This window comes from Manacus vitellinus, unplaced genomic scaffold (genome assembly GCF_001715985.3).
Source record: "Manacus vitellinus isolate BGI_N305 unplaced genomic scaffold, ASM171598v3 scaffold_2_pilon, whole genome shotgun sequence".
Lineage (NCBI taxonomy): Eukaryota > Metazoa > Chordata > Aves > Passeriformes > Pipridae > Manacus > Manacus vitellinus.
Window position 1 is genome coordinate 7,116,383 of NW_021940208.1, and position 25,262 is coordinate 7,141,644.

The 25,262-nt window shown below is 46.7% G+C and overlaps 1 protein-coding gene across 1 annotated transcript in view; it reads left to right on the top strand.

The window, feature by feature from the left end:
• AMOTL1 (angiomotin like 1) overlaps positions 1–25,262 on the top strand; it is an 84,200-nt gene that overhangs the window by 1,420 nt on the left and 57,518 nt on the right. Inside the window, exons 2-3 of the mRNA XM_029960962.1 lie at positions 12,770–12,905; positions 15,491–15,541. Of these exons, the coding sequence (XP_029816822.1) occupies positions 12,821–12,905; positions 15,491–15,541 (136 nt within the window). The 5' untranslated portion in view covers positions 12,770–12,820. The remainder of the gene's footprint in view (positions 1–12,769; positions 12,906–15,490; positions 15,542–25,262) is intronic.

A 25,262-nucleotide genomic window follows, 5' to 3' on the forward strand; every position in this document is an offset into this window, starting at 1 on the left:
GGAGCTGTTGCTGACCCCCATGTGTGCAAGTGTTGGGTCGACAAGGCTCTTCCATGGGCAGGGAGCATCCCTGTGGCCTCTGTGGGTCCTGGCCACTGTGGACACAAATGACAGCCCTTTGGAAAACTTCAGAGACGTGTGCAGGCTACAGTGCCTGGGAAAAAAATAGCAGTGGAAACCCCACTGGCATGGCCCAAGCCCCAGACAGCCAAGAATGAGATGTTACAGCTTGCCCATGGGGGAAAAGAGGTAGATTTGGTTTCCTTCAGTCTCCATACACAGCATGTATGTAAAGTTTCATCCTTCATGAAAAAATCTTGAAGAAAAAGCCTAAATCTTGGTGTTGCAGATAACCCAAGCTGTACATTCAATGTGGTTCAGTGTCCCCATAGGGGAGGAGAAGGTGGGCTTGCAAGGGGCCCTGTCTGCTTGTTGGAGAGAGACAAGGCTGAGATATGGAGGGAAACAAGGACTGCCGTAATTTCTTGGGGGCAGCTTGAGTTAAGTGGCTACTGGAAGGAAGGAAAAGGGAAAGGGCAGCCTCTGTCACACCATCTTTTGGAGAAGAGCCATGGAATTGATCCATATCCTAGAAGAAAATACCTCCAATTTGCTCAGACCTACCAAGAATGCTTCCAGCATATGGGTTGCAGAAAGAACAGAAAAAGGCATGAGAGCAATTTCTTTCTTTGAGGGAAAGGGAGTCAGGCAAAAATTAATATATTTAATAGAATTTAAAGTTTATTCTTCATTTAAGAGTGGTAGCAAAAGAAAACCCTAAACAGTTCTCTGAAAAGAGTTCATGTCTACAATTTTTCTGATTAGAGAATTATAATGACCAATGTGGGTAGGACTGACTGTTAGAGTGAAGTGCCTGGTAAAGCCACAATATTTCTGATTAGAGAATTATAGTGACCAGTGTGGGTAGGACTGACTGTTAGAGTGAAGTGCCTGGTAAAGCCACAGGAAGCTTTTTTAGTTTATTGGCAACATCACAAACATGTCAGTACTAATGGAGGTGTCTTCTTGGCTATTAAGAAGTGTAGGGCAGTTGCTATGTACCATACAGTAAAAAGAAAGTGTTATTCCCATCCACTTACTTTGGTCCATCATCTCTTAAAGTCAACAGTTGGTGGCCGCATTTCTTTGATCCCACTGGAAGATGTTAGGTGCCTGTGCCATGATTGACTCCAAAGGCAGAGATCACACCCTCATAAATCAGCACCAGACTCTTGGGTGTAAGGAGACAAAAGAGATTTTTTTCTCTTCTCCCCACCACCACAGAAAGACTTTTACATTCTATTTAATGTGGTAGAAGTGAGCAAGCTTGCAACTTACTGTTATATTGGGGTCCCATTTGGTCTGCTTTTTAAATATTCCAGCCCACCAAAGCAAGACTTGATTTTTCCTCTTTCACCTATGTGAAACCATCAGTGAACATCCATCTGTGTGTCTGTCCCAAAAAGTGTACCATGAGGCCAGCTAGACAATCAGCCAGGACCCAGGGCCTCCACACCAGCACCTCCCGAAAGCCAGCATCTTTCACTGACAGAGATGGGATTGGGGTGTCCAGTGTTGGACTCCTGCAGCCAGGAGAGGCATGCAGGTGCTGGATGAGCTGGGATTGAGCATGGGCTTGCCCTTGGATGGAAAAATATGGGGCTGGGGGAGATCAGGGCTGTGCATGGGTGAGACACAGGAAGCTGCAGGAAGCAAAGGTTCCAGAGCAGCCCTGAACTGAAAGAGGAAAAATTAGGAGCCAGACCAAGTGTGGGACGCCATAACCCCTACAAGAAGTCAGATAAGGAAGGAAGGACAAGGCATCATTTACACAGGCCACTGAGGTGTGGTTTGGTCATTAATTCTTCCCACAGTCACCAGTATCACCACCACCTTACCGACCCCTTTTCTGCTCTTGTCTGATCCTGGGGAAGCGATTCATTGAGATGCTGTTGGATTCCCTCCGTATTTTTCCTTTCAGAGCTCTGATTTTGTTTACCACAGAATGACAGCCCCAAAAACAGCTTTATCTGAAGAGAGAGCTGTAAATATTTTATGTCTAATTCAGTCTTCTGAAAAATACTGCAGCTTAAACAAGAAGTTTAAGTGTTTCACACCTGCCAGCAGAGATCCTGAATGAGCCTTCATTGCATTGAAGGATGTACTTGTGTTTTGGAGCAAAGAAGTTTCCTCAGCCTGCCCTGTCCTTCACCAGGGAGAAAATGACACTGATTATGGCTGTGTTGTCCATCAGGGTATCAATGAGACAGAACTCCTCTCTCACTCCCACCACTGAGTAACACAAGTGCTGCCCATCTCTGCCTGCCCCACAAGTAACCTCAGACTCTCTGCTGCCTGAGGTTGGCCTGGAACTTATCTCCTTCCTACCACCAGTCATCCTTCCCTTCTCTTCCTGTCTTGGCAAAGATAACCCAGCAGTATTTCTGAATGAAATAGCATTATATGCATGGCATGGTCTGGGCGTGGGGACAGGAGACAAACCAACCCTCAGCCAAGAGGCTCTGCTGCTATTCAAGAAGCAGCAGTGCAGGAGCCCACCAGTGTTCAGGATATGGGCAATCTTCCAGCCTCATCTCTGAGCTGCCCTGTGGGGTGAAGCCCAGAAAGGTTTTCCTAGGAAAAAGTGTCTGTTTTCAGATAGAATTTGCCAGCAACGGTGGGATGGCCTCTCTCATCTGTTTCCATTTGCTCCACTCTTTTGGGGGGGGTGCTGTGTTTGCATCTGGGCAGATGTGGAGCAGAAGACAGACCCTGTTCTGAAGACCTTTCCCCCATCAGTTCAGACGCACTGGTGAGCAGGACGAGGTGTGAGGGATGGGAGTTTTTACATGGGCACCAGGTGCCAAGTTCAGGTGATGTGGCTGGAGAAAGAGCAGGAGGCTGCTGATATCCAGCACCATCCCCTGTCCTCAGCACAGGACGGGAAGAGAGAAAAGGCACCCCTTTTGTGGGTAAACCCTTCTGCAGCAGATGTAACACTGGAGAATGACTGCTCATCTCTACCTTGCCTCAACTCACCTGGGAGCTTTGCTTGGGCTGAAAATATCCACTCCATTTGTCTTTGAGGTAGATTGGTGCCACTGGCTGTAAATCTGCTGGGAAGCTTGTGACTCACAGCATAAGAGCCATGGAGCGCTGTGAATTATGTGGTGTCAGCTGCTCACCTTTCTGAAAGAAGTTTTGGCTCCCTGGGATGTTTGTGCAGGAGCAGATGAGCCTGTGCCATGGTGGGGTGACCACAGCCCTGCACAGACATGCTGGGAGGAGGGTAAGTGCATGCCCCGAGTCAGCAGGCCTGCAAAAGCCATCAGGACTTGGTGTTACTGTAATTGCAAGCCCACTCTGTAGGAATTTTTTTGAAAAAAACAAGCCTAACCCAAAGTCTCCATTACACAAATGTCCATCAGTTGACTTCTGCCCAAGCAGAGTGGTTTCTCCAAGTTTCTCTCACTATGGAGTTGAAGCCTTGTGGCATCCCCATCCTCAGGATGCAGCTTAGTGCACAGCACCTCAGAGGCTTGGTGGGAGAGCTTTGACACTGCCAGGGCTGCTCCTGCTGTTTTGCAGCTGCAGTGAGTGAGCCTGGATGTGAGGATGGCCTTGGGACATACCAGCACAGCCAGGGCTCCTCTCAGCTCCTCACTTCTGCACAGGTGGCAGCACAGCCAGAATCTTTCACTGCTCCACAAATTGTCTGCTGCCACAGCATGCTGGCAGTACCCAAAATGCCTCTTGGTAAGAGTTTGAACGCTTTTTCCTTCGTGGCCAGAGCTATGCTTTTAGAGGAGGTATAGGAATGCAGGATATCTGATGGTCTTTGTTAACCCAGCTGATATCTGCTGCTCCTGGACCTGCTGGCTTCCTGAATACACAGGCAGACTGCAATCCACCTCATGCCTGGCAGCATCCCAACCTTCCCTCACCAGATACTGATGGAGGCATTAAGCAATGCTGGCCAAAGCTGGAGTAGGGTGATAAAACCAAGCCCTGGAGTTGGCTCAAATGCTGCACAGCACATTTCTCTTTGTCCTTCAGTGCACATCGGTGCTTGAAGCCCTCTTGGCCCTGGGAATGGGAGCTGTTTGACTCCCAGGTGTGAGGTTTTCTGTCTAACCTGGTAGCTGGAAGGACTTAACAGCTGAGCTAAAAATTTTGAAATAATTTCCTGAGTACCATAAGTCACCAGGAGAGATGATAAATGGAGCTGGTCTTTCAGGAGATAGAGCAAAAACCAAGATCTGTTCACATCTGCCAGAACTTGGCTGCCTACGCTCAAGTGGGCTTGCTGCTGTCATGTAGGATTTAGAGCTTTACTTCTGAGATATCCTTGTTGTAAATCATCTGGGAAAACTGGCAACTCTGAAAAAACATTGCAGAAGTTGAACATCTGGTGGAGCCATTCTCACCATGCTAAGACCATGCTTTGCCTTGTGAGAAGGTGGTGTAATCAAGGCTCCCTTCACTGTTTGCTCTTCATTTTTGGCCTTATTTCCTTCCTTATGCTTAGTACAAGGGCCTTCTTTGGAAAACTCACCTACGTGGTATTGCATTCTCTCATGTTATTTATTCCCCTTCTGAGACTGCCTGAGGTGGCATTTGATCATGGCAGATATTCCTTTCCTGGTATCACTTTCCCCAGGTGCTTCTGACTCAACAGAAAACCCAGGAAGACACCCACCATCCTTATCAAGATGTAACTAGCCCAGACACTGCTGCATCACATCATTTTTTCATTCTGTGTCACCGATGACTCAGTCTTCATTAACAGCAGTCATCAGGGACTATTTCACCCTACATTTCCTCCTGGCTAGAGGCCACCCCGTAACCTGTGCAGCACAATGAACTTTGGATTGACTCTTCCAGTGCTGTGGTTGCTTTTGAGACTGTGCTGCTCCTTCTCCTTGATACTTCTTGCATGTGGTGCTGCAAACTGCTGAGGAAGGCAGGAAGTGGACAGCCTAGCATCTCCGCTAGCTTGGCATTGGGGACATAGGGATTAGCAAAGCCTCTGTTCGAGCACATCTTCTTGCAGGGCTACTGATGACCATTGAGGGATTTATATGGCTGCTTGGGGTTTTTTCCCTCTGCCGTTCTTCTGCAGGCTACTTTCCCAAAGACAATTACGTGACTCAGGAAGACAGATGCATACCTTGCATACTTGTGGGAACCATAATGCGATAGGTGGTGTACAGCATTTTGAAGCTCTTTGAACACACGGGAGCAGCTGAATTCCCGTAACTTACCTGCCCAAACCAAAGCAAGTCCAGGCAATGGCTGCATAGTTTTTGTGGAGCTCTTACTCAACAGAGGACAAACATTTCCCGGGAAAGCTTTGGTCTTGCAGCACCGAGGCACAGACACTTTTTGTCACCAGAGAAATCAGAGGTGTTTTGTCAGGTAAGATTTACCATTTCTACTTTACCATTTCTTTAAAGATCTTGTCTGAACTGAGGCTGGAACAGGAACATTTTCTCTTAGGACTGCAAAAAAAAGGCAGTTGTGTATTTTCTGAGAGGTCATGGGAACAGCACAGAGAAATTATTCTCTCTTAAGTAGATAAGTGATTGTTACGGCTAAAATAACCTGGCAGCTAATTGCTTGTGAAGATAACTGGCACAGCTGAGGTGTGGTGGTGTTTGGAGCTATTAGTTTAGTACAGCCAGCTCTGCAATAGACACAAAGGGAGACACAGGCTTCACTTCAAGCACTTTAATGTTTGAATTGTTGAGTTGCAATTCAATTCACTGATTTTGGAAGAAAACCAGAGAAATAAGAAAGAGAAATTCTATTCCATGTGGTGACTTGGAGCATCTTAAACCCACCCCAAATCTGCGTAGATATGCACACCCAGCACCTCCTGTGCTTTGTAATCAGAGCAGTGGTCCTGGAGCACTGCAAGGTAGACCCTGGCATCCTGCCATACCTGTGGGATGGCTGGGACAAGTTCGTGAACTCCTTTGGGACCATTTCAGGGGGTACACTTGCTCAGGGGTGAGAGAAAGGGCTTGGCTGAAATGAAAGATAGTATTTTCCAAGGTTTTCAAGATTTTGTCTGGTTCCTGGTTATGTGTGTAGATGGTTGTTCCTAGCTAGCAATGAGCTAGTCAAAGTAAATCATGACATGTAAATAGGAATGTATTTATTGATTTGCCTCCTACCTTTATATCCAAAAAGATATAGAGAATAGAGAGGAGCTTCTAGCACCCATCCCCAGCACTGCAGGTGATCTGAAACTAGCCACTTGCCCCTTGAGACCAGACTGGGACAAGTCCTTCGAAAGGGCTTTGTCAAACAGAAAGCTTATAAAAAATGCCTTGGGGTTCCTGAGCAACGCTGGGATTCTGACTCCGAGCCCCTTCCTGCTCTGGTCATCCTTATAGGCCAGGGGAACAGCGACTATGCTTTGGGGAAATCTACCTTTGGAGGAGATTGTGTATTTCCCAGATCCTAAATGTTTTTGTTTGTCAGGGCAAGGGGAGCAATACAACTTACAGCTTGCCCTGACATGTGCCTGCTGTGTGTAAACCCACAGCTTTTATAAAAAGGGCTCCGGTCCTGGGGACTGTGGAGCCTTCAAGTGCTTTTTGACTCTGGGCTTCTCCTTTAGCTGTTGTAAAATCAGATTAATGATGTATTAGTTCGAGATAACTGCCATGAGATCATGTAATTAGCTTGTGATCATGCTCTGTGCCAGTTGGCTGAAACTTGATGCTTTAAAAAAAAAACGGTCTTTCAGACTAACTACAAATAGAGCTTTTTGATTGATGACATTAACAAATAGTTCATTAGTCACCTTTTGGGCTAATTAAAGGGGAGCACATCCAAGGCATAAAGAACAGCTGTGGGTGATTAAAGGCAGCCATCAGGCTGAGGTCTGGGGTATGGGGGAAGCAGTTTATCACTGTGCCTTTTGCTGTGATCATTGTGCTCCAGGTTAAATGAATTTGTAATGTCCCCTTAAAGGCCTGATCCTGCCCTGCTCAGCTCTATAAGGCTTGTCAGACCTTCTCATTCCTGCTCTTGTTGCCCTCGGGCAGAATAGCAGCTGCAGGAAGGCAGTGCCTTCCCAGGGTAACCTTACCTGCTCAAGAGCAGCTGCTGCTTGCCCAGGTGACGTGACTTCCTCTCAACACTGCTCCCATGTTCGGCACGCACGGCCTTTTTGACACAAAGGTTTTACTCTGAGCAAAGCTGTGGGTCAGGGGATACTTTGACTTCTCTGGACTCATTGTGAGTAGGAAGAATCTGGATCATTGTGCAGGTGCCATAAGGACATCTATATCACTTTGGTGACCGTGGGGATGGACATTCCCAGCTTGTGCCTGATGAGAAGAAGGCTATGTTGCTGTCCCTGTATTATTGCAGGGTCCTGGAAACATCCCAGGGAAAGTGATCTGTCTGGTAGCGTTTCATCCCACATATGGCTGTTGAAAGGCTGTTGCCCCAGTCCTTCTCCCACAGTCTGGCCAAGCTCTCTCCCTCTCCTCTAGCTGGACGAAGCTCTTTTCTTCAGTCCCTGCTTCCTCTCTCAGCCTCAGTCCTGCCTTGGCTGCCCACCTTGTCCCTTTGGTGTGGTTAGTATCCATCCCAAACCCCACAAATTGCTCAGAGGCACAGGTTAGGGTCAGTGCCCTCTCTTGCTGGAGAACACACTAGCAATGCCAGTCCCCACCATAGGGTTTGCAACATGAACAGAAACAGATTTTTTTCTCCTGTCCCAGCCTCCTCACCAAACTGATACCCAAACCCACTCTCCTCAGTGTCCTCCCTGCTGCCCATCTGCCAGACCTTCTGTGGCTTGTGACCACCTCAGCTGTTGTGTAGCCTTTTTTCTTGTCACAGTCCCTGCCAATGCTCAATCTTACACCAGACTGGAACAGGCTGATGGTGGCTCTGCAGTCACTTGCCCTGGCCTGGCCACCAAGCAATGTGGTGGTGTTGCTTGGGGCTGCCATGGTCCCAGAAGCCAGCTGTGTACACCCCACAATGCCAGGCTCGCTCAGGACAGATTCTGCTCAGAAAGGTTTATATATGATCTCTTCCTAGGTGCTACAAGGGGTTGGAAAGGTTGTTCATCTAAACAAATAAATCACTGAGTGCAAAGGGCTCCAATGTGTTACTCAGAGGGCTCAGACCAGCAAGGTGGTGTGTAAGTATCACCAGCCCTAAGTGATCACCACCTCCAGCTGGTCACCATTGCTCTAGCAATGTCTGGATCAGACTGGACTGAGCATCTCGTGAAACTGTGCCCTACTTTGTCCCTCATGGAGAAGGGGAGAAGTGGCTGAGTCTGTGTCTTCTGGAAGATGCCACTGAATTTTACCCCCAGTCAAGCAGGTGGATGCCATTAAATCTCTGCAGTTGAGCCGTATGCAAGGAGAAACGATATCTCGAAGAAATGGGATATCCTTTGTACAGCATCTGCAACACCACTCAGCACCACTCAACTCACCTGATTTTGGTGAGCCATGTGGATGAAGCCAATTTTGAGGGCAGTGCTTGTGCAAACACTACCAGCCTTTACTTGTCCTCCAGATCAAGCCCCTGCGTGCTGTAGCATTGAGGGTTTGACACTTTAATGTCTTGTCTGTCTGGGTTAGTCTCAGGTGATTACCTTTTATTTTCCTGTTGTTCTGGCCATGTGAATTCTGCAGTTTATGGTATTAAAAAAAAATTTCCCTGTGCAGCTGGTGAGTGTCCAGAGAAACTGCATGGCAGATTGTCTTGAAATGGAAATGCTGCAGCAAAGGAGCTTAACTGGGGTTTGTGCTCCGACAGCCACTTCTGTCAGATTAGAGGGCTTGTAAAACTTTGCTGAAATGGTCATTACAATATTTTGCAATTTTTTTCTGTGGTTTGGAAGAGATTTGCAGGTTAGGTTGAAAATGGACAGTGCTTTGTTATCTGCATGGGTGTTATTTAGGTATAGTAAAAACTGTGGAGTGAAAGGGGTCTTAACTCATTCAGCCCCCTTTTTTTCTTTCTATATTGTATCATGATATGACATAGAGCAGGAATGTGAGTCTTTTCTCACCTTGTTTTTCCTCAGAGGACCGATGGAAGCTGTAGGTGTGTAAAATGAGCCCCCCTTGCCTTAGGAGGAGACTGAGAACCTTCATTCAGACCTTTTGTCAAAATCTCACATTTGACTTTTCTTTTTGAAAGACGGAGGTAACAGGTGTTGATTATTGAATGCAGCAAGGCCAAGCCCTTCAAGCAGCTGGAGCTGCTCATGTCCCAGCCCTTGTGAGACACCAGGTTGAGTGGTGATGCATCCTTCTTCAGTTCTGCATTTTACTGAGAGGTCTATTGCATGAATGTCAATGCAGCTAGTGGGCCCTGTTCCATGTTTATACCCATCCCTTTGCCTCCCATCCCATCCTGTTGGGAAGCCACAGCAGAGGGTGGGCACGATGGATGCTCTGTGGTGAAACAGGGACCACAAACCCATCCCTGATCCTGTGATGCTGGCTATGAAGACCTGACACCACCAGGCCCTGCTGGCACCAGGCTCTGCTGTGAAATGAAGTGATGGATGCCCCAAAACAACAACAACGACCGAGGTTTATGGTCTTTTAGGTGTTTCTCATTGCTGGTGTTACTGCCCCCCAAAAATTTTGACCTTTACTTTCTCTAATATTGGTTGGACCTTATGTGTCAGTGAAGTCAGAAGGTTTTACATTTGCAAATAATTTTCTATGTGATGGGAGCTCAGGACTTGTGTCTACAGAGTTTCATGTCTATATGGTTCTGAGCAGAGTGGGACAGCAGGCAGAGAGCTGAGGTCTGTAGGTCTGCTTTTTCATTCTTTCAGAGAAAGGAGTAGATGTGGAAAAGCCATTTTATCTTCTATGCTACGTTGTTAAATTGCCCTTTACTTCTTTCTCTCTTATATTGAATTCTCAGACAAATCCCTCCCTTGGCAGGTAAAAAGAAGAAATTGCTAGCAGTACACATTGATGAGATGCTTTTCAGTAGTGTAACTGTACAAATAATAGGTTTTTCATTTCAGTGGCTGAAGGGAAAAATTGAAAATACTTTTTGGTTTAGGTCACCCCCTGAAGGAGAATGTTTCTTTTCTTCTTTGATTTCTTTTCGAAAGCATTGCTTGAGACATTCTGGTTTGAGATTATTTACTGCTTTTCATAACTTAAAAAAATAGAAGAAAAAAGAAAATAAAAGCAAACTAGGTCACTTTCAAACCAAAAATGGCATTTGAAAGAACTACAAAAAAAAGTTTTATTTTTTAAATGTCAAAATGGAGCCTTGCTGCTCTTCTCAGAATTCTTTTTATCCTCTTTCAGCTAAAACTAATTATATATCCACCTCAAATTTGCCTGGAGTCTCAGTACCTCTTAATTGCACTTCAGGTGAATTTACTACATCAAAAAAACTCCAGTCCAGCTCTGTCTGCACACGCAGTGACCTGTCCTGCTTGCTGCTCAGCAAACTCACACAGACAAGTATTTAATTCTGCTTAATTAAGGTGTTGAGCAAGAGACTGTATGAAATGACCTGTTGTAGGTCTGGCCAACCAGGGAAGCACTGGCACAGTCATGGTTCACGCTGGTGGGAGTTGGCAATGGGCTGAGGCAGGGCTTGGGCTGTGCCGTACCGGGAGCCATTGGGGCAATCTGTCCATGTGGGGCTGCTGTCCCTTCCTGCAGGCTCGTCCCCCCACCCCACCAGGTGCAGCATCTCCCCCCAGTAGGGTTGTAGCTAGGAGGTATCAGTGCTTGGGAAACGCAGTGGCATGGCTCAGCCATGCTTTGCTTCCTTGTGGAGATAGGGCCCCAGTGCGTCTCTTTCTTTGCCTCATTTGCCAAGGAGATGGTGCTGGTGTGATGGTGTCCCTTCATCAAAATCTGCCTGTCCCTCCCAGGAGTGCCTTGAATTAGGGTGACAGCATTAAATTACAAAATAATTCCTAGAACAGGTGATGAAGAAGATCAGAGGCTGAGATGACTGGCTGCTAGTGTGGTGGATCTCATTGGACTCACCTCACCATGAAAGCAGCTCTATTGGTGCCATTTGGGGTCTTGGTTTGCTTCAGATAGTGCCAGGGAAAGTCCTTTTTGCAACCTCCTTTTCATATCTTATCACAGAGGCAGAAGTGTTCTATAGTAACCTGTTGTTGCATCCCAACACCGTTGTGTTCTTCCTGATGCTGAAAGGACTCTCTTGCCTCCCCGATCCACGTGATCCTGAAGATCCAGGGATGCATTAAATGCCCCTGTGTGCTTACCCCAGCAGGGATCATAGAACCACAGAAGCATAGAAAGGCTTGGGTTGGAAAGTATCTTAAAGATCATCCAGTTCCAACCCCAGTGCAGGGATGCCACTCACTAGATCAGGTTGCTCAGGACCCCATCCAGGCCTTGAACACTTCCAGGGATGGGCAGCCACAGCTTCTGTGGGCAACCTCTGCTAGTGCCTCACTACTCTGTGAGTAAAGAATTTCTCTCTAACATCCAATCCAAATCTCTCCTCTTTTAGTTTAAAACCATTCTCTACTGACCTATCACCATCTGCCCAGGTAAAAAGTCACTCTTTTTTTTATAAGCCTCTTTTTGGTACAGGAAGGCTGCAGTGAGGTGTCCCCAGAGCCTTTTGTTCACCAGGCTGAACAACCCCAGCTCTTTCAGTCTGTCTTCATAAATGAGATGCTCTAGCATGGACACTCTCCAACAGATCCACATCTTTCTTCTGCCAAGGACCCCAGAGCAGAACACAGCAGAACAGAGCACACACTCTGTTTGGGGTCTCATGAGGGCAGCATAGAGGGGCAGAATCACCTCCCTCAACTTGCTGGTCACACTGCTTCTGTTGCAGCCCAGGATGCAGTTTTCTTGCTGGGCTACAAGCACACACTGTTGGCTCATGTCCAGCTTTTCATCCAAGAGAACCCCCAAGTCCTTTTCTGCAGGGCTGTTCTCAATGAGTTATTCTCCCAGTCTCTACTCACGCCTGGGATTTCCCAGATGCACAGGTCCAAAGAGTTAAGGGAGGAAAACTGTCTCCATGTGGATTCCCAAGTGCAGCAAACCTGTAGGTTGCACTGAATGACTGATAGTTGGGAAAATAATTCAGTATCTACACCAGAAAGGAATGTTTTAGGGTAGGGAGCTCCAGCTTAAACTGCTCAATAATCTCCATTGCTCTCTAATAGCTCACAGCACCACTCCAGGGTTGGGGCAGCTGTGAGAGCCAATGGCCAGCAGTAGCACTGGCTTGGAATGTGTAACTGATCATAACTCCCAGCCTGCAACTCCTGTCCACAGAGGGGCTGGGATGTGGGAGCAAGGACCACCACTCCTGCTCACTCCCTTCGCTGGTCGGGACCTGATGGCTGGGCATGTAAAGCCAAGACCCACATCCCCGATGGATGCCCTCATGAAACATCACCCTGCTCAGAAATAAACCCCCATCCCTGCAAGTATCATAATGGATTAGGAATTTCTAAGTGTTGGTCAGACCAACAAGAGAAAATGCAAGAGGTCCAATCATTGTTGGCCTTCTGACACAGCAGGGAGACTTGTCAAGGTGGTAAGCTGAGCGTTGGCAGAGTCAGCTACTCCTTGATTCAAGAGTTCCCTGTGAGGCATGTGGATTTTTTCTCAAAATTTTTTATTAATTTTCTTTTTTTCCTGTAATATTGACATTTTCCTCTGTTGAGGTAAGGTTCTCACAGCTGAACATGGTCTAGCAGCATGACAGACACTCAGAGTATCTTCTGGTTATTCCCCAGAGAGAGCAGCAGGAGGCCTTGCAAGCAGATCTGTGGTGCTGTGGATCAGAGATGGACCTTGGTGAAAACTGGAAGCTGGATGAAACAAACTGGTTGTCTCATGGTGGGATCCACCCCTTTTCCAGTGTGAAAGGAGGTAGGATATAATTGCTGATTTTTAATCCACCCGGTGACAGTGCTGAGAGCCTTCTCAATGTGCTGCTACCATGCACTGTGCTTCCAATGGTCCCAGAGGTTTTGCTGGGCTATGTCCAGAGCAAGGCAGTACTAAGTATGAAAGTGGGAAACCTCTGGTCCAGTCACATTGACACAGGCACTTGATCTGTGGCTTGTTTTCCTTTTCTGGAGTGGCCATTTACCAGAAAAAAAAAAGGTCCCATCATCCATCTTTTGGCAAGTTAATATGCCTCTTGTGCTGGATGTGACCACCCTCACCCTCCACAAGCAGGACTGTAGATGACTGTGGTTGGGGAAGAGTGACAGGAGAGCTGATAAAATGCTCTCTTCTCTCTTTAGTCATATTTGTGTGGGACAATTTAGGATGGCTGCGGGGATACATGCTGTCCCAGCAGTGACAAGGGGACTGAGGGCTGTCCTAACTGGTGCTCCCTGTGCAGGACTATTCAAGATTTCAGCTCACCTCAGCATGGCACAAGACCTCCAAGCTCAAGGTTAGGGTTTATTGCTCTCCAGAAACTGCCAGTCTCAGGAAAGCTCTTCGGGGCAGATACAATGGGAAGTAGCCAGCAGACCTACTTCCTCTACTGATTACTTTCTACCTAATTTCCAGCCAGCTGCTTTTATTTGATTTTTAATCCTTGTTTGAACATTTGGCAGGAGCAGCCAGAAATGCTCCCTGCTCAGCCCCAGCTCATTTTTATCACCAGAGGTCCCCGTCCCTTGGGCCAGCACAAACTGCCCCTCCATGGGCAAAGCTCCTTTTTTTGTCTGGAATGTGTTGTGCCCCGGACTAAAACCAAAACAACCACAGACTTCCAGATGGCAGCACCTTGGGAACGGAAACATTTTGCTTTGGCAAAGTGCTTGCTTATCTCCATCTGTTTCCTTTGGCTTCCTGCTGATAGCCCAGATGCTGGGGGAAGGGGAAAGGGATCATCCAAGATGTGGCATCGTCTCCTTTTCCACGAGAACTGAATTAGAAAAGTAGCTTTATGCTTTTGAACCCGTAAAGTAGATTTACGCGGTTGAGTCCTGGGTTCAGTCTCCCCCAGACAAGCACCACTGGGCAGCAACCTTATGATAGCACATCTTCTGCTTCTGCAGGCACCCTATGCAGGGTGCTCGCAAGGGACCAGCACAGTCCACTGCAGTCCACCCTTTTCCCCCATTAGAAAAATCTCTGCTTCTGTTATTTCTTATAAATCTTTGCTATGTGTGTGGTCTGTGTTACTGTTTATAGATGTAGTGGTTAAATACCTGTTGAATGCAGAATTGCACTGTCCTCGTGTGTGTAAAGGCAGACGATGGCAGAGTCACTGCCACCAGGAGTTTATAAAAATCCAAAACTGTCAACTGTAGATATACATTGGCTGTTGGTGTATGCAGCCCATTGCTCTCCTAAACTAGTGGCTTACAGCTTTTTCTATCTGGTGGGCCTAAGAGCATTTTATAGCATGGGGCAAGAACTCTTAAGTATGGATTGCTGTATGGTATATGCACCTTCCCTTCTTAAACATTCTCCTTGAACCCCTAGGAACACACAGGTCCCCAGATTCCAGACCAAAAGGTTTTTCCATGGACCAAATGGTCCATGCATTGAAAAAATGTCATGAGCCATAAAGGACAAAAAACCCCAGAACATCAACCCCCTCAAAAATCAACAGAAAAGACCCCACCCTCTGCAATTTTTATTTTTTTTTTTTAATTTGCATTGAGTTTGTGCAATTTAGCATAATTTTTCACATGGAAAGAAATGTTTGAAAATAAGAAATTTCCCACCAACTCCAAGGCACAAATGGCATTCTATACTTGGCCACATATTCCTCTGTGGTTACAGATCTTTCTGGCAGTGAGAGATCAGTGTGTGCTGTTCTCTGCAGCTGAGAGCAGACAAGAATGAGTAGGCTCATTATGGGATTGGTCTTGGGATCCAAAATAATCTTGTACAAGCTTTTGGTGAGAAATGTCACCAGCTCAGGGCTTTTCAGAGCCCGTGGTCTAACCTGCCACAGGCACTGAGTTACAGCAGTGCTATTATCAGATGACTCAAGGGTTTGCTCAGCCTCTGAAAAAATTCTGACCAGGGCATTTTCCTGCGCCTGCTGGTTAAACCTGCTCCAGCTGCTGTTGTTGGAGTAGACCATAGCAAGCAGGAAACCTTTGCTGTGGCCAGGATGCTCCTGGCCATGCCCTGAGTGCCAGATGAACTAGAGAAAGGGAGCAGAGAGCTGCGGCATGGCAAAAAGAGGAGCACTGCTGGGGATCCCAGTGAGGGCAGAGGTGGGGCAGAGGAGCTCTTGCTCTTCAGTGATGCTAGAAAGGGCATAAGGGTTCACCCTGACAAGTCTCTGTCTTGACCTGATTCTGTGGTTTTTCAATAACAGATTTAAAAGAAAACCCACAACACACACATGGAAGCTGTCAGGGTAACTGGAAGCAGGCTGAGCTTATCTGCAGTGTGATTAAAACAGTGTTTTCACCCCAGCTCTCCCTATCTATCTCTCAGCTGACCTTTCCAAGCATTTGTTCTTCTTCCCTCAGACAATGAGCTCTCCGAAGGTGCTCCAGCTCTCTTTGCTCTGGATCAGCTGGGTAAGTCCATACATGATACATTTTCCTCTCCCTGTTTTTTTCTATGTCAAGTAATTAAAAGATGACTTAAACAGGACAGCTGCTGAATACTTTTTGCTGCATAAATTTATCAGCACTGGTGCCTCCTTTCTGTGTTGCTTTTGAATGCCATCCGTCAGAGGGATGGAACAGCTCAATGCTAGATATGTTTAATACCTTTCTGCGTTAAATTGATGCAGGGTTTCTTCCCCTGGGAAAAAAGCTCTCACCTTTCTGATGCAGAGCACTATAGGATGGTGTTGCTTCTTTTCTGGGGGTTTGAGCTTAGCCCATAGCTGGCACTGGAGCTTCTGTGACTTTCTGGCACCTTGCAAAATGATGAGGGATTTTTTTAACCCCAGGAGGCAGAAGTAGAGGTGTGCAAAGCAAGAGTGAAGAGTAAGACATTCAGGGAGAAAACAATCTCAGATAGGCAAGGGAAACTGAAGGCTTCAGAGCTGAATCCATGGTGGAACCCCAGCTGGCAGTGATCTCCATCTAATCCCAGGGCCAAAGTCAAGAGATTTTTCAGGATATGTTACAGGTGCTTGAGGTAAGGTGGGGGTGAGGACTTGAACTGCAGCATGGGAAGCTTCTGAAGGATGGCTTCTGGCCACTCAGCCCTGGAATTCTGACGTGCAAGGAAAGGGCAAAGTCACAGAACCACAGAATGTGTAAGGTTGGAAAGGATCAGAGTGGGGTCATCTAGTCCAACCTTCCTGCTCAAGAACAATCAACTGCACAGGATTGCATCTAGATGGAATGGAATGGAATATCTTCAGGGAGGGAGACTCCACAACCTCTCTGGGCAGTCTGTTCCAGTGCTCAGTCACCAGCACAGTAAAGAGGATCTTCCTCATGTTCAGGTGGAACTTTCTGTACATAGTTTCCACCCATTGTCTCTAGTCCTATTGCTTGGCACCACTGAAAAGAGCCTGGTTCCATCCTCTTGATACTCTCCCTTCAGATACTTCTAGACATCAGTGAGGTTCCCCCATCAGTCTTCTTGAGGCTGAACAGGTCCAGCTCCTTCAGCCAGTCTTTGTAAGAGAGATACCCCAGATTCTTAATCCTCTTCATAGCCCTCAAATGGACCTGCTCCAGGAGCTCCATGTCTCTCTTGTACTGAGTAGTCCAGAACCAGACAAGCCCCCAGGCCCTCCTGAGAAAATTGGTAAGGCTAGAGATGGAGCAGCCTGGTGGGACCACTGTGGCACACCACAATGTCCATCACCATAATGTGACCAAGCACTAGCACTTCCTCCCAAGGAAAAGACACCACCTGCTTCACTTTCAGGGTAGTGAATTATCCATACTTGGAAATATTCCAAAGCTGCCTGGACATGGACCTGGGAAACAGGGTCTAGGCAGCCCTGCTTGATTAGGGGGTTGGATCAGATGAACTCCAGAGGTCCCTGCTAACCCCAACCCATCTGTGATCCTGTGACTTCCCTACCACTCTTGAAACCCACTTTGTTCCCAGTAAAGATGATCCACATGCACCCACTGTGATGCTCACCACATATGACGCTGGTGGAAACTTGGGATAGGAGGGTAAAACTGCAAGAGCCCAGAGAGTGATTTTTGTCATGTATAACTATCTCCAATATCTATTTCTGCTGCTAGGAGACAGATTCTTGAAAGAAAATCCTATAAATACAAAACCCGCATGATGCCTCGCTGGTGCTAGAATGGTGGCACATCCTGTGTTGTCCTAACTGGCAGTTCCATACACTTGATGGTATTTTAAAGGAGTCTGTGTGAACTCTCTCCACTTGGTGTCAGGATAGAGACTGCTCTGACATGCATTCACCCAGAGGAGTGTCTTTACAGGGAATGGGAATAAAGCCAAGAGCCTTCCCTTGGGCACCTCATTCATTACCCGACTGTGGTTAAAACAAGTCAAGTAACTTTAAAATGCATTTTCTGTGACAGAACTTACACCAGCTCCTTTTTTTCTCTCAATCTTCCTTGTCTTATCCCTTGAACAGTCCCTTTCCTCAGTGACATGTGTTCACTTCTCCTAACCTTAACAAACCCTCCAGGTCTTAGCAAACATATTTAGTGACAAAGAAAAAGTTCCCTCTCCCAAATATCAAGATTTGGTTGATTTTAGTTGAGTAGCAAATAAATGCAGTAGCAGCTAGACAGATGATTTAGATGTACAAAATGAGGTGATCCCTCGTCAAGGGGCAGGACCCTGGAGGGGTAGGGATCAGGGCTGACACATGGGACAACTGGTTGCTGGCATCCTCCTTGTGTTAACAGGGAAATAGTCTGTGCCATGCAGTATGATCCATTGCCTTCTGAGGTGGTGATTGGCATCTCCCAGGGCTTCTGCACAGCCCTGCTCCCATCTGAGGGGCAGGAGGATCTCCTTGGACACCACTTTCCTCTGCTCAGCAATTTAGATATCCCTCAATCTGGAAAAGATTATTCAAACCAGTGTTTGTATCACCTTACATTTCCACTCTGCTTTCCAAACATAGCACAAGATGTAATTGCTCCATCCAAGGTAGACAAGACAGATAAAGGATGTGAGATAGCAGAACAAGTAATGGAAAACTGATCTCTCCACTTGCCTCCCTCCCAGCTGGTGAGTTTTCAGCTAGATCAGTCTCCCTGACCCAAGTCAGGCACAGTTGACTGGTCTGTGGTGCCAGGCAAGCCAGGCAGTAAGAGCAAGCACATTTTGGAGGGGAAGAGGACAATGCCACCCTAGTAGCAGCTTGGATCTATGCTGTGTTGAAATGATTGTGTAGTCAGAGAATACCAGGTCAAAAATACTCACTCTTGGTCAAACCGGCCATTTGAGCAACAGGAGCAGAGGAGCAGAGAATAAAGGAGTATTATAATAACAACATCTGGAGACAAAACATCAATATTGTAAGAAAGGATCATCGGGATAAAAATCACAGAAAGGCAGGTCTGAGCAAGACTTCAGGAAGACAGCTACACTCCCCTCCTGCCTGAAGGCAGGGCTAGTGCCTCTTGTTCATTCATCACCTTGTGTGGAAGACCAATGTGTCCTTGTCTTAGCAGTCTTCCCAGGCAAGCCACCCCAGTGCTTCACTGCACTGAAAGCGTTTCCTCAGTGTCCAAATAGATTTCTGTGATTTAAGCCAAAGGCAGGAGTAAGCAGAGAAAAGGCCTTCCACGGGTCATACTGAGGGTTTCTTGCCTATTTTGGAGGGACTGAAAGGGAATCCAATGGAGGATCAGTGAATTGTATCCCTTTTTCCTGCTCATGTCTTCCTTGACCTCTAGTCCTGTGTCCAGCTTTCTGGCAGCTTCTCCCAGCTTGCTGTACCCTGCAAATGTAAAAAGATGTGCTTGGATTTTGTGTCCTTTATGGAAATGCTGATCGGGACCAGATTCATGACAGGGCTTTTGTGTCACATCCTAACATGGGTAACTAACCTCTCAGAAAAGTTTTGACCAGTCATGCACCCATCTTTTCATATTTTGTTGTAGTCTAGGTGTTCCTCTCTTGCTTATAGTGATACCATATGACACAGTATCACAAGCCTTACTTACACATCAACATGTACAGCATCTGCACCTTCTTGCTCATCTGCAAGGTTTATTACCTCATTGCAGATGATCAGATGAGTCTGTCTAGCTCTGTTCTTGCTGAATCTGTGCAGGATGTTATTCATACTCTTCTTTTCTACATGTTTACAAAAATTTTGGTGATTCTGAAACTTCCAACGACGGAATTAACAATGACTGAGAAATCACTTCTTAACTCTTCTTTCTATCCTTGTCTTAAAGATTGGCTTGCCCTGTCCAACCTTTGGAAACTTCTCTGTGGTCTGCTGCTGCTGTGTAAGTCAGTGCATGGTTCACCTGTACCTTGAGCAGTGAGCACATTTCTGAGGTTACCTGGAGAAGTACCAGGTAGGGAGGCAAAGGGGACTGAGGGAGAGAGCAGCTTCCCCAAAACAGACACTGAATAAACTACAACTGGATGTTGTGGAAAAGAGATACTTGAAGGAAGACACAGTAGAAGTACAAGATATATGAATGGTATAGAAGTAAATAAGTGCAAGAGAGATATGGGCATAGTGGAGATAGTTTAGCAAAGAGCCACGAGGATGGTGAGGGGACTGGGACACCCCTGCTCTTGGAAAAGGCTGAAAGATCAGGGTCTCATCAGCATAGAGAAGGGATGGCTCTGTGGGATCTCATCAATGTCTATAAATAACTTTTAGGGAGGTTGTAAAGAGGTCAGGATCAGACTCTTTTCCATGGTGTCCAGTGCTAGGACCAGAGGCAAAGAGCACAAACAGAAACACAGCATGTTCCCTTTGAACATCAGGAAACACTTTTTTACTGTAAGGGTGACCAAGCATTGGCACGGGTTGCCCAGGGAGGTTGTGGACTCTCCATTCTTGGAGATATTCCAAAGCCGCCTGGACATAGTCCTGGGAAACAGGCTCTAGGTGGCCTTGCTTGAGCAAGAGGGTTAGACCAGAGGACCTCCAGAGGCCCCTTCTGACCTGAACCAGTCCAAGATTCTGTGGAATAAGGAGAGGCTTGAAACAACCCAAAGGAAGTACATTTTCATGCAGTGCAAAATTCCATTGTGCAGTTTGCCGCCACAGAATGTCTAGGATGCCAAAAGTATGAATGGGCTCAAAAAGTGATTAGAAAACATTTCAGAAGAAAGGTCTATGAAGGGCTCTCAAATCTGATGATGTGGCTAAAATCTCTGGCTCAGGAAAGGAAACGGGATCATGTACTAGGGGAAACAGCACTAGCAATGTTCCTTGTATTTTCTCTGCAGTCATCTACTGGAGGCCACATCAGACAGAGGACACTAGGAGCTCTTAAACTTTGCAATAGTCCAACGTGGTCCTTCTTGTATTTCCTTAGGTCCACAGTGTCCAACAAGAAGAAAAAAATGTACAAACCCACACCTTCTCTTCCTTTCCTTTTTTCATTTGTCTCTCCTTTCCCACAGCTTTGGCTGCTGGATTTCAGAAGATATGAATCAGATGGTGACTGTTGTGTTCCTTTTTTTTCTGTGAATCATTAAAACAGAACATTTCACACTTGCTCTGTAGCCCAGCAGAGAAATGCTGTGTTGTCTCCTTGGCAAATCCTGAGGTGGAATTTCTGACTGTGGATAAAGTGATGTCAGGGAGAGAAAAACTCTCCCAAGAGGGGAACATGTGCAGACTGCTTTTCTGTCTCTCTCCCGTGCTTGGCATGTCTTCTCCCCATCTTCCATTCCCTCATCCCTCCCCTCTTTTTCACCTCCTTCCCACACCACTGGCAATTTTTCTGCTTGCTGTTTTAAGATGATTTGACTGAAAATCAGGAAAAAGAATGATCGAAAAATGCAAGGTGAAGGCCCCCAGCCCAGAAAGCCTTGGGTAGAGTAATGAGAATGTGATGAATCGAAATAATAAAGTGGGAGGGGAGGGCATGAACCTCACCCTGCCAAAATCGAGATGAAAATGCTTGTGTAGGAGATGCAATATCTCAGTGGGAACCCCTAGGACCTGCGCCTCACATTTCCCGGCAGCCGACCAGAGGAGGGATTAGCTGGCTGTGCTACTTATATGTTCACCCTCAGCACGGTGAGCCTGCTGGAGGAGGCTCCCCACAATAGCAGCTTGCAGGAAACACTGCTTTGGTGATACTGTGTGCCTGGGGAATAAAAACACCCAGAAATGAAATCCCATTGGATAAATAAAAAGGGAAGGAAAGAGAAAGCCCTGGTCCCACCCTGTTTGTTTCCACTGCTTTGTAGCCATCCAGCTGTTTCTTTTTCTTTGTTGTCCTGACCTCATCCCATATTGGAGAGAATCCAGAGAGCGAGTGCTCTGCTTAGCTGTCTCCTGCCAGAAACCAAAGAGGTCAAGTTATTAGAGAAAAATGAAAGCTCTTTGGCAGAACTGGAAAAACAGATGTGCATATATTTCTGCTGCCTTCAAATACAATGCTACCTGTGAAACGTGTATCAGAGGAGATCTGATAAATATACACAGTTGTTGTTGTAGAAATCTTAACAGTGGCTAATAATTTACTAGGATGTGTTTCTTTGGGGCTCCCCGAACCACCAAGTTCCCTGGCTTCCAGGTTTCAAATTACTTAAAAACCTTCTGCAGATGTGGTTTAGAAAGTGCTGCTCCAGTGCTGCAAGAGGATCTGCCTCTGCTCAGTAGTTAGAGATGCTTCGGGGATGGTGAGGGTGGAGAGATGTGTCTCTGAGGGGCAGGTGAAGCCCATGACTACTAAGAAGAGATAGGGTATTGTCCACGTGAGATAATGGTAAGGGCATCTTTCTTGTCAAAGGCTTTGTGGCTTTTATTTACTAAATTTACCTGGGTGAAAGTTTCTGTGCGGTGTATTTCTTGATTCAGCTCTTGCTGTGGTCTCAGCATCACAGGGCAGTTATTTGTGCCCTCCCCAGCAGCGGTGTTAACAGGGCCATCAGCCATCGTTAAAAGCAGCAGTGACAGCAAGAAGTGGAATTGTGTGCAGGCATTTGGGGTTGCCGCAGTGTCAGGCAGAGCAGGACAATTATTTGTTTGCTTGCAGCATTAGGAATCTGTGGGATTACATGCATGGTTGGCTGCAAATGTAACAAGCATCAATACCCGAATGCACTCGTGGTTTGGGATGGGCACATCCCTTCTGCAGGGCCTCAGTGATCCGGCCCCGAGTCTGTCAGTAGCAACTACTGAGAGATCCCCAGTCAGAAGGTGTTTGGGTTGGTGCAGGGATGCTGAGTGATCCAGGGGGCTGCAGAGCTATAGTGGCACCTGGAAATGCTTCTCCCTTCCCATTCAGCTCACCAAAATGCTTGGGAAATCCATGAGAGGAGTTTATTTTCCAAGGCAGAATATAACAGACATGGGATGCATGGATGATGTGTGTCTCCTGGATCCATAGCTACTAGGGAGAAGCAGGAAGGAGGCAGTGAAAAGAGATGGCACTGTCAGCTCCACTCTGCTGACCTAACAACTGGATTTGTGGTGGCACCTGGCACTGGCTGAGCAGGTTAGAACCAAAAAGGGTGGAAGATTTAATTTCTTTCCTCCCCCAAATTTATTAGAAGAACCATATCAAACAGACAAAGAAATATCAAAATAGTGGAGCTATTCCCAAATTGGGGAAACAATATATTTTAATATATAAATAAATAAGCAAATTAATAAATTAATACGAAAATGTATTAAAATAATGGAGCTGCAAAGGGGAGAAGCTTGAGTGGTGGTTGCCTTGGCCTCCTGGGCTGACACAGCTCTCCAGATGTTATCAGATGTATCAAATCACAAGAGATTAGAGAACTTCCTCTCCAGCCTGTTGTCCTTTGTGGCCACTTACGAGTTTATCAAATCAAAATGGAGTTGAACAGGAAAAAGGATTTTGAAAATCATGTGGAAATACACACCAGGAAATGAATAATGTGGAAGAAAATTGAAATTACGCTTGTTCTTCAGCAGGAAAAAAAATGATCTTTTCCTTGGAAATGTAACAGCATGGCTCACCAGGACCTTGCAATGCTACTGAAAGACAAGACAGCAGATAATCCTTTTTCTTGATATATTTGTTTCTCTAGCATTGAAATAATCTCTGATCACCATGCAGTAGTAGGTGAAAGGAGAGTACAGACTCTGAGGCCAGTATGAGAAACAAAATAAGCCCTTGAACAGGCTGGATCCACTTGGCCAAAGGCAGTACAGCCAGATTGTCCCCAGTCCCCCATGACAGAGACTGGGAAGCAGAATAACCAAAATAATGTGTCCCATTTTGCCCAATCTAATGATAAAGTTGGAACATGACAAAAAGTAGCGCTTGAATTGCTACTTTGAACGAGGCTCAGACAGCAGCTGTGTCATCCCATTTCATCCACCGCTGTGAACAGGCACCTGACAAGCCAAGGGCAAAATTTCACTTTCAGTAAAAGCTGAGCTGTTTCATGGTTCACCTGTGTCTATAAACAACATATATCTCTTGGGAATTTAGGAGAGGTCAGCTATACAATCTAAAAAATCCAAGGCAAATTACTCCAGGAGACAGAGGAGATGTCTAATTATCATTAGGTTTTTGCAGAGAATTTAGGCATTCAAAAACCTGAATTTGGGCTTAACTTACTCTCAAATACACAGGGCATCTGCAGGTGACAAGGGAAACAGAACATCCCTCTCTCATCCAAGTCTGGTACCCTAAGCACTACTAGTCTGTAGTTTTTCCCCTGAATAGGTCAAGGATGCAATGGTTCCCCTTACCCCCTCACTGCAAACAGCAGTATATTTGCAATTCACTGGTCCCCTGCTTAAGTGTAACCCCAGCCTGTAGTAGGTGACCTCAGGGAGACAGATAATAGATGCCTCAGTTTCAGAGACACCCACAGGGACAGCACCAGATCAGCACCTCACTTTGGCGTGCCAGCATGGAGGGAGGGGCACATCTGAGGGTGCTCAGCTCACACCTGAAACATCGTTCTGGGGGAACTGCTGCCATGGAGATGCACTGATGTGGGTACTGAGGAACCTGATTTCATCATCAATGTTTTTTCCTCCTTTACCTGTTTCCCATATACTGTAACTTTCCCATGTCTTGCACCTAAGCAAAAGCCAAACTCTGAGCAAAGCTGGGTTTTGAGATTCAAAAAAGCAATGCTTCAGATTGTTGTGATTCATAGCACTCTCCCAGTGCCTGGAGCTGCTGGGAGTCCTCTCTGCATCTATCCAGCCCTGTGGTTATGGCACTGGGCCAGCTCCTGCCCTGCTGTGCCTATTTGCAGGGCTGTAGCGGTACTTCATGTGTTCTTCTTCAGCCTGTTGCTGCATTTCTTTCTACCTGCTTTTATCCCTTTGGCACAGTATTTAGGGGGCAGAAGCCACCATCAGTCCTTGGGAGAAAGAAGTATAAATTGAATGGATAATTCTGGGATCACTGGGCAGCTTGCTGGGCTGAAGGAAGTTGAAGCACTGAGATGGGGAAACGCAAGGAGCGTCCTGTCAGCACCAGTTGTCCAAAAAGATGCCTACCCTGTGAGGCAGTGCTGGGAAAAAGGTGTGGCGGGAGTGCCCAACCCAGTCTGTGCCCACACGGCTGCAGGGATGGGAACAAAGTGTAGTGCCAACACCCAAAGAGCTCTCCCTCCATGTTCCCTGCATCAGACCCTTGGCAGTAAGGCTGGAGTGGTCTGAGGAGACAGAGCAGTGGCTTGCTCCAGCCCTAATGAACACTTATCCTGTGGAGCTGGTGTGCCAAACCACAAAGACACCTTGAGCTGTCAAATGTCCTGTGTCCTCATTATCGGAGTGCTTGTGTTTGGCATCAGCTGTAAATCCTTTGACACTGAAGGAGATGTGTACCCGCCGCTCATGTAAACATATGTGATGGAGCAAGTGGGCAGCAGGGGAAAGGACTGTGCTCAGGAATGCAGGGTTGGTTTAGGAAGGGGGTACTGCCCCAGTGATATACAGCCCAGTCACTCCTCCAGGCACAGGGAGCAACTGAAGTCCTAGGAGACGAGGAGGATGCCCGGGGTTGATTCACTTGCCTGGGGTAACCCCCATAAATTGTCCCGCGGGGGACCATGGAGCCTGTGGTGGTACCGAGGACGGGATTTAGGTCTCGAGCATCACCAGGCATGAGGCGGGGCGGCCGTGCTGCCACACAAGCTCACCCCGGGCGCACTCAGGTGTCTTCAGTGGCTCGTCTGGGGCTGCGAGGC